The 10,022-nt window shown below is 34.4% G+C and overlaps 1 protein-coding gene across 1 annotated transcript; it reads left to right on the top strand.

Moving 5' to 3' along the window:
* The first annotated feature begins 19 nt into the window (after positions 1-19).
* Positions 20-9,525, top strand: LOC139520965 (uncharacterized). The gene is made up of 3 exons (XM_071314081.1): positions 20-314; positions 7,161-7,333; positions 9,277-9,525. The coding sequence occupies exons 1-3, from the start codon at positions 118-120 to the stop codon at positions 9,468-9,470; spliced, it is 564 nt and encodes a 187-aa protein (XP_071170182.1). The 5' UTR covers positions 20-117; the 3' UTR covers positions 9,471-9,525.
* Positions 9,526-10,022: the final 497 nt, after the last annotated feature.

The following is a 10,022-nucleotide window of genomic DNA, read 5'->3' on the forward strand; positions in this document are numbered from 1 at the left end:
ATACTGTTATCAAACATGATAATTAGGTTCAAAGTTCACATAGTACGGACGATAATATAGTAAACACGAGAGAACGACTTAAAATGATATCAATTATTATAAAAAGGACTATGAAATATGCCAAAAAGTCATAAACGATCGCCAATTATAACACGGAAAAGTCTTTATTGGATTCTTAGTGTATCTGTTGTGTGTTATTTATTTCATCTATCTGTTGATGTCCAGAATTTGTCCAGATTCGTTGAAGCTGATCCCAACGATGTTTTCTACCTCCTCAAAGATCCAGTCAACCTTCTCATTCTGCATCCTAAAGTGTAAGTATTTCATTATACATGTATATATCGCCACGACTAGCGGAAAGCTGTGGAAAGTTTACAGAACCTACCTTTGACCGACCGTGCAAGGGCTGTATAGCCAGTAAAGGTCGTTAAAAACTTCCATTTGCTGAACCCACCTTGTAGGCACCCTCTTCTTAAGCATGTTAAGTCTATCTAAGTTATTTAAAGTTTTTAAATTGACAACGACCTATAACTTCCTTGTTCATAACCCACCGTGTAGAACGCCACTTGCGGGGTGTAGGCTATGTTTGACATGGGGTGGCAATTTTGAAGCGACGAAAAAGTAAGAAGGTAAGTTCAAGCATCAAAATTTCTTATTTCTAGAACTCTCAGTACCATATAATGTATTGCACGGAAGGAACCGCAACATAATCTATTTCCTGAAAGCAGAAGCAGTTGTTTTCAGTGCTCAGTTTTCTCAAACACCTCGCCCTAGGTTTCCGTGTTGCAGTTTTTTAGGCTTTATATGCAAATTTCGGTATAAAAAACTACTTCACACAGCCATCCCCCGTATCATTTATATAGAATTGTATTCCTCACATTGACTAATACCAAATACCAGTTTCTTAGTTAAAATTAATTGGTTTTAAAACTGTTATTCATCAAAATATAAAGTGTCGTTCGGGGTGTCAGATTTTGCGTCGCAAGGGGTAGAGGCTTTTTCATAAAAAAAAATACGTATTTGCTTGTAAATTAGTCTTCATATGATACATTTTATTTCAAACACATCTACTTTACCATGACAAAATAAGGGTTTTTCATTTTGCCTGTTTTTGGTCTTATAAAACATGTGCTTTTGATTTCATTCATAGTAAAAAAAATGGCTTAAAATATTTATTTTTCAAGCATGTAAACGATTTCTTTTCCTGTTCAGTCACTATCATGGTAACAAAAAGTCAAGGCTATGGCTCAATAAACCAAAACATCACAAAATAGTCTTCAATACAAGATATGCCCGAAGCCTCCACCAGCCAAAATGCATTACTCCTAAAAGAATTAGAACACTCTCTCCAATGAAACACTCACCGGCATCTTTTTCAGCGAATGACAACACAACTTCAAGCAATCCTGAAGACGATGATACTACAATTGTCAATGAGAAAACAACGACTTGTACACAATATACAACGGAACAGGTTTACAAGAAAAAATGATTCAAGACAGTTATTTCGTTCGTAATCGCCCAGCTAGAACTATCCGTTTTCTGTTACACATCTATCATATCATATCTACTTTGAAGCTCTACGCTGACTATATACATATCTCTGAACGAACCGGAACTGAATAAAATTTGAAGAATTTGATGTAACCTGTGTTTTTCTAGGTTGAATTTCTGTTACATTTATGTTCCTATTTGTGTAGGTGTGTTTGAATTAAAAAGTATCAGATAGAGATCGATTTATACGAAAATGTATTCTTTTTTTATGACAAGCCACTACTAGTACTGCAACTGACATCGAAAAAGACGCTTAGTTAACGAGTTTAATGGTCCGGAATAACACACGGCTGCAAATTGTTTTAAATGATAGAATAATATCTATATTTTAATTTCCGTCGGGTCGTAAAAAGTTTCTATGGTCACATTTTTGTATTTTATCCCTTTAATGGGGGTACCCCACAATTTACGGTTTTGGGTAGTTACCTTAAAATCCAAAAATATATTTTTTGGTTAAATTTCCCGCTATTTTCGTAAATATTTTCTATGCACATATCATAAAGGATAATCGGAATGATGAAGACATAAATATAATACCATCTCCAAGTAAAACTTTCAAACTTAAAGTTAGCTGTTTTTTAGGTAGAAATTTAACGCGTTTTTCTTTGAAAACGAGAAAATATATGATTCAAAAATAGTATTTGACATTTGAGAGGACAAAACATATTATTGCGATACTGCATGCAAATTTTGTTGGGCAAATTCCAAACAATTTTGTCAAAAACTCAAAAATAAAAACATCATTTGTACCTTTTTTAATTACGGAAATTTCCTATCCGTCAATCAGCTCCACCATTTATTTTTCCCTTCATCATCAATTTGATAGTTTCGATGTGATTATGTAGATTTTGTAGGAGAAGTTAATTTATTTTTGAGTGATTTGAATATATATATAGTAGTTCTTTCGTGTATTTTCTGTAAATAAGTTATATTTTTTTTAATAAAATTTTGACTTTATATAAAAGTTAACCAAATCCTTCGGATAAGAGGTTTTTCCGGATAATGACTATAGTTGACATTGTGTGAAAATACATTGTATGTCAATGTTGAACCTCAGAGCAATTAATATGCATGCAAGTGGTCGGGGGAAAAGTACTATTGAAGATCCGCAGAGATTTGGTGTGTGACAAGGTGATGCTAAAACCAACTTCTCTTAATATTCTGCTTTCCGTGGGCGAATCATCAGTGATGTTATGAGACTTGCACCAGAAGGCAAAATTGGTGCGTCTTTAAATTATATTGATTGATTGATTGTTGGTTGCTTAACGTCAAATGACAAATAGTTCATGCATGTTCAGGACGAGAACAAGTTAACAATAAAAACAATATCGGGAAAATTTAGACTGCCACTGGAAAATGATGGTATATTGGATTGGGACAGACATTTTCCATTGTAACAGGCCACCTTCGGACTCCTCAAAGAGTTGATGCAAGGGTTTTAACATGCAAAGAACGTGACACTCCCTTTACACGAGGCATCGGACTTAACGTCCCCATTCTGACCGGACGTGACTGCGAACTTGATACATCCCGCACAGCCAAACGGACGCCCCACTTCGTTTTACTGCCGGTCGGGAGAAGACCAAGTGACCACATTTCGTTTCCCAAGTCACCCTTGGGGAACTTTAGATTAGAAACAACAGAAATCCATACATGTGATCAAACTGATCGACATGTATCCTCACAACCTGACACTTTTATACGATCTCGCGCTCAGTTTCTTCCTTGTAGTTTGGATATGAAAACAGGGTTTTTGTGTAAAAGACAAACCTTTAAAAAAAAACCAAGAAAACTACGCAAAACTGAGTCCTCTAAACGTGTTGACAGTCTTTTAAGTTGTGCTTATTAATGTGAGTAATCATTTATCCATGCATAACCAAGTACTTATTGAAGTCAACACCTGTGCAATTAAGTAAAACAGTTACTGAAAAATTAGAATTTGAACTTGCTGTCAGTTCATTAATAACGATTGTTAGTGATGTGATTTGTTCTTCCATGAAAAAAAAAGCCTTTCTCGTGTAGCACATCCTCTATATATACCGATCAATTTTACCCAATATTGTCTCAGCTGATGCTTACCAAACTGCCAAACTCCAGAACTACATGTAACTAGATATTGTGACACCTTACAATTCAGACACAGTGGGGCCAAGGGATAGGAAATAAAGAGTTTAGCTCTGAACTCAATCTAGGGGATGCCATATCTGCTGCAGGAAAATTGAAGTCTATGTTAAGACCTTCAGAATTACACCAAGGTGTGTCTGAAAATATTAAGGATACATTAAAAGAAGAACAATTACTTCATCCTGCCACCAGTGCTCTTATGAGCTATGTCCTCGTTTTGATATTTCTATGGAAATGCATAGCTTGTTAATAGATATCGGAAGATGTGGTATGAGTGCCAATGATACAACACACCATCCAAGTCACAATTTATAAAAGTAAACCATTATAGGTAACGGTCCGGTCTTCGACACGGAGTCTAGGCTCAAAAGTTCATTTGTTAGTTAATTGATAAAAATAACACAAAGGAGCTTCTGAACCGTATATTGTCTCTAAAGATAACAAAAATTCGTAAATGGATGGCTATTACAAAATCAATCGTTTCTGTAGCAACATTCGCCCCATTACATTTTGGATTGGCAGTGCAGATACATCATGCATATGCATATGGGAATATGGGTCACTAACATTGATCGAAACTTTGTACTCACATTTCTTTTGTGTTTCCTATGCAAAGGTAAGACTATATCTGACGAGTTTGACCGAATCATGACGGTATTTACGCTCCAGATAGCATTTGTACTCAAAAACTGTGTTTGCTTTGAACAAACTCTGTCCTACGCCGAACTTGTTCTTATAAAAAAGGGAAGTGTCTTGTAATGCTAATACGCGTACTGAATCCGCATATGATGACTAAGAGATTGATTCATGTCCCTATTTTATGAATACTTGAGCTATTGTGTGTCACTTTTAAAAGTTATATAAGGACCATGACTGATTTTGAATTACAACATTAGAAAATTGGCATATCATTGTATAATTTTTCATCCTTCCCTTAAAAAATTAATGAGTTAACTTTTTTACCAGGATTATCCCACTAAAAAAATGTTCATGCACCAAACTGACCTTGTTTTACACTCATTTTTTTAAACCTCGCATTCGCCTCGTGTGACTATAGTATAGTTTGTGTTATAACTGCCCTGTCTAGACTTTGCAAATACACAATATGTGTTTATCTATTATAACTAGATACTAATTTTCACAAAATACACAACCTTTAAGATGCAAAATTAAAAACACTGTTTCAGCGCTTGAATTTAGTTTTTTTCAAAGATAGAAAAAATATTGAAATAATTTGATAAACTGGTGTTTTATACTTTAGAAAATAATTCTGTAATATACTATAGTGAAATACTATACACAATATGAAAGTTAATGGATGTGAAAAGTTCAAGGCCACTTCTTCTTTTGCTATGTTTTAAATGGAAAAAAATCAGAAGGTTCCAAATCAACGCCATTTTTTAATGGCAGCTTTTCATATAAGTAGTCAAATTTGTCGTTTTAACATCGTTTATACCATATGCTTATGATTGAATCGTTTTTGTAGCATTCTATTGAATAAATATCAGAATATTTCTCCTTTTTGTCCTTGTGGTTGAAATGTTGATATTTTTAGGTCTGACCTTTGACCTCAATTTCACAAAATTGTGACCACTCTAGATTTTTACGACCCAACTTTTCTTGTTATACACGTTTTCCTCTTTCCATCGATATATAATTTAGGTGTGTGTTCTTCCGGACCATTAAAGTTTTAAAAAATGAACTCTGGTTGCAGTACTATACCCCTTGCGACGCAAAATCTGACACCCCGGGCGACACTTTATATTTTGATGAATAACAGTTTTAAAACCAATTAATTTTAACTAAGAAACTGGTATTTGGTATAAGTCAATGAGAGGAATACAATTCTATATAAATGATACGGAAGGTAGCTGTGTAAAGTAGTTTTTTTATACCGAAATTTGAATATAAAGCCTCAAAATCTGCAACACGGAAAACTAGTGCGAGGTGTTTGAGAAAACTGAGCACTGAAAACGACTTCTTCTGCTTTCAGGAAATAGATTATGTTGCGGTTCCTTCCGTGCAATACATTATATGGTACTGAGAGTTCTAGAAATAAGAAATTTTGATGCTTGAACTTACCTTCTTACTTTTTCGTCGCTTCAAAATTGCCACCCCATGTCAAACATAGCCGACACCCCGCAAGTGGCGTACTACACGGTGTAACCACTCCAATGATCCTATAGCTGGGGAACATTTAAAGAATCTAAACTATCTTCTATAGGTTACATGTATTCTTATATAAACTCTAATGATCCTATAGCTGGGGAACATTCAATGTATCTGAATTATCCGCTATATAGGTTACATGGATTCTTATATATAAACTCTAAAATGATCCTATAGCTGTGGAACAGTCTATGATGCTGAACTATTCTCCACAACCGTAGCCAGGGGGTCGGGTGTTCGTTCTAGGCCCCCTCCTTTTGGAAACAAATTAGCACTGTTAAATTCGACGTTCTGTTTGAATTGTAACTGTAAACATGGTAAAAGTTGAGTATGATTGTATCCAACGCCCCCCCCCCCCCCCCCCTTTTGGAAATTCCTGGCTACGGGCCGCCTGCCCTCTATAGGTTATATGTATCTTAAGTTATTATATCCATAATGATGATTGCGCTACGGAATGTTTTGAATTTGGATATTTAACACCCTTCCCATGTTTTATCATATATATGCTGGATTTTGTCAACGGTAGCCACATGATCGGACAACCGCAAGTGGACAAACTCTTTTTTGTCCTGAAGTCTACGATATGGTGTTGATAAATAGTCGCACATTTTACCAAAAGATTTAAACTTAGGGCTGCATTGAATCAATCTCGCTTCTCTACAACTATACACCATAGATTTTGAATTCGGAGTTTTCTGGACTGCCATGACTTGCTGTATCATCTGTTTGTCCATCTTATTTCTTTATTTCAATCCCAACGAAAACAAACTTTGGATGGAGAGTTGTCTCATTGGCACTCATACCACATCTTCCTATATCTATTTAACATGTTTAATAGGAGGATTTACATCAGTTCCATAGTAGAAAAATTCTTAAAGGTGTTGATTTGATAATGAATAATTTATCGTACTCTAATCATTTTTCATCTTATCAAGTCAGGAATGTGGCAGTTGTTTTCCATTCGTTTGATGTTTTTGAGACTTTGATTTTGCCATTTCACAGATGCTAGATTACAGACTGTCCGTTTTGAATTTTCCTCGGAGTTCGGAATTTTCGCTATTTTACTTTCTACTTGTATGACCATAAGGGACTATTTAAAAATGCATCTCCGTATATTCATGAGGATTTTATTTATTAAATCACAGAATAAGAGAGTTGTTTTGTTAGACCGAAATCAAAATTCGAATAAATTCGTCTGAATAAAACTATTGTATGCAATTTAAAGATAATTGAACTATCTATTTTATAAGTGCTTTCGATTGATGGGATTGAATTTCTTAATGTATAATATGCACTTTACTGTTTATTTTTAGGGTTGAAATACAAATACTAGACAGACATTCCCAGATGACTCTGGACTTTGCAGAATTTTACATGACAGAACAGTTATCCTTCGGAAATTCGACAACACTAGTTAATATGGTGGCAAATCCTGTCGATCGATCCGTGTCTCTCAAAGTCAATACATTCCTCGATCTATTACACAGTTAGTATTCTTAACATTAAAATTGAGAATGGCAATGGGGAATATGTCAAAGAGAGAACAACCCGACCAAAGAGCAGACAACAGCCGAAGGTCACCGATGGGTCTTCAATGCAGCGAGAAAATCCCGCACCCGGAGGTGGTCCTCAGCTGGCCTCTAATCTGACATCACACTAATTAAACTCCAAAACATATAAATGAACTAAAAATCAAAAACATTAACAAATATTGTTATTTTGATAACACTAGTTGAATCCAGTTGACCGGCTGTTATTCATGTTCAAAAACAATTTCTAAATCTATTACACAGTAAATGTAATATAAATGTGGAATTCGTTGATTGCTAAGCAAAAAGATCACTGAACTGCTCCTGAGTGCCGAGTAGGAATAACAAGAATTGCTCAGTCGTTTCCAGTAAAAATTCGTAAAGAGAAATTCGTAAAGAGAATTGCTCAGTCGTTTCCAGAATGATTCGTAAAGAAAATTGCCCAGTCGTTTCCACTAAAAATTCGTAAAGAGAATTGCCCATTCGTTTCCAAAGCAATATATAAAAATTTCTAAAGAGAATTGCCCAGTCGTTTCCAAAGAAATGTAAACATTTATAAAGAGAATTGCCCAGTCGTTTCCAAAGCAATGTAAAAATTCGAAAAGAGAATTGCCCAGTCGTTTCCAAAGAAATGTAAAAATTTGTAAAGAGAATTGCACAGTCGTTTCCAAAGCAATGTAAAAATACGTAAAGAGAATTGCTCAGTGGTTTCCAGTAAAAGACTGTAAAGAGAATTGCTCAGTTGTTTCCAAATCAATGTAAAAGTCAGTAAAGAGAATTGCTCAGTCGTTTCCAAATCAATATAATAGATTGTAAAGAGAATTGCCCAGTCGTTTCCAAAGCAATGTAAAAATTCTTATGAAAATTGACAAGTCGTTTTCGAAGCAATGTAAAAATTCGTTAAGAGAATTGCTCAGTCGTTTCAAAAGCAATGTAAAAATTCGTAAAGAGAATTGCTCTGGAAAAGTTCGTAAAGAAAATTACCCAGTCGTTTCCAAAGCAATGTAAACATTCGTAAAGAGAATTGCCCAGTCGTTTCCAAAGCAATGTAAAAATACGTAAATAGAATTGCTCAGTGCACGTGGTTTCCAGTAAAAAGACTGTAAAGAGAATTGCTCAGTTGTTTCCAAATCAATGTAAAAGTCAGTAAAGAGAATTGCTCAGTCGTTTCCAAATCAATATAACAGATTGTAAAGAGAATTGCTCAGTTGTTTCTAAATCAATGTAAAAGTTAGTAAATAGAATTGCTTAGTCGTGCCTGAGTCCTTTTAACAGTTAGTGAATTGTAAAGGTCATTGCTCAGTTGTTCAAAAATAAATTTACAGGCAGATATAGCGAATTGTTCAGTCGCTTCATATAACAATAAGGATAGAGGATTGCGCGGTCGTTCCTGAATACATTAAAGATTTAGTATAGAGGATTGCTCAGTTATTACTAAATCCATTAATTAGTAAGTAAAGAGGATTGCTCGGTCGTTCCTAAATCCACCAAAGAGTGAGTTAAGATAATTGCTCATTCGTTCATGAATTCATTAAATAGTAAGTAAAGATGATTGCTCAGTCATTCGTGAATTCATTAAACGTTAAGTAAGGATGAACGTTAAGTTATTTCTGAACCCATTAAACAGTTATTATAGAGGATTCTACGTTCGTTCCTTTATCAATTTAACAATAAGTGTATAGTATTGCTCCGTCGTTCCTGAATTAACTAAACAATAAGTATAGAAGATACCTCAGTTGTTCAAGAACCCATTAAACAGTAGGTATAGTGAATTTCTCAGATGTTTTTTAATCCATTAAACAGAAAGTATAAAGTGACATACTAAAACATGTAAATTAATATTATCTAGCACTTTACAATGATAAACTATAACTCATAATTATATCGTTTTTATTTTTAGTATCTATTGATTGGAAAATCCACAGTAAGAACAAAGGAACAAAGACATACACTCAAATAGAGGAAGAAATCAGAATCAAATGTCCACTGTTATTCAAATACGTCATTGGAGATCTGCTGTATGAGTACCATCATATTCTCATGGACAGGATTCAACTGAAATACTCATCTGAACCTAGTATTGCTCTCATGTGATCTAGCATAATCTGTGATATTTTATTAAATTTTTTATTAAATGAAAGAATTAAAATGTTGTGTTTGTGGCTATGTCAATCAGCATAGAAGGCAGATTGGCTTCATTGTTTTGTTTGGTTAGTACATAAATGTAGGATTCAATATCAGATTCTGAACAGAAGTCTGGGACTATTATAATAGAGATATACAATTTGTGCTTATTTTCTGAAATAATTCTTACAATTGATAATTTGATCATTTGATTTTAATATTACATTTCTAAATTATACAAACAAATAAGATGATGTGGAATGACTACCAATGGGACACCTCTATACAAGAGACCAAATGACACAGAAATTAACATAATATGTCTCCCCCTATTGTTAGTATGGTTTTTAGTGCTCAGGCTGTTCTACATAGTGTTTAGTGCACTGTTTGTCTTTTCATGGTTAGTTTTTCTTCAAGTTTATATGAGTCTTGAATATTTCCATGGCACTTGAAGGAGTGCCTCATTCTACAAAATAAAGATCTCCTTTCAGGAGCCAATATGTGTCCTGTTTCAAGGCAACA

The sequence above is a fragment of the Mytilus edulis genome, chromosome 4, assembly GCF_963676685.1.
Source record: "Mytilus edulis chromosome 4, xbMytEdul2.2, whole genome shotgun sequence".
Lineage (NCBI taxonomy): Eukaryota > Metazoa > Mollusca > Bivalvia > Mytilida > Mytilidae > Mytilus > Mytilus edulis.

Excerpts from the sequence above, each read along its gene's own strand:
- LOC139520965 (XM_071314081.1), top strand. The coding sequence starts at position 118 with ATGCCAAAAAGTCATAAACGATCGCCAATTATAACACGGAAAAGTCTT. Across the intron at positions 315-7,160 it reads CTCATTCTGCATCCTAAAGT|GGTTGAAATACAAATACTAG; the intron begins GTAAGTATTTCA and ends GTTTATTTTTAG. Across the intron at positions 7,334-9,276 it reads ATTCCTCGATCTATTACACA|TATCTATTGATTGGAAAATC; the intron begins GTTAGTATTCTT and ends TTTTATTTTTAG.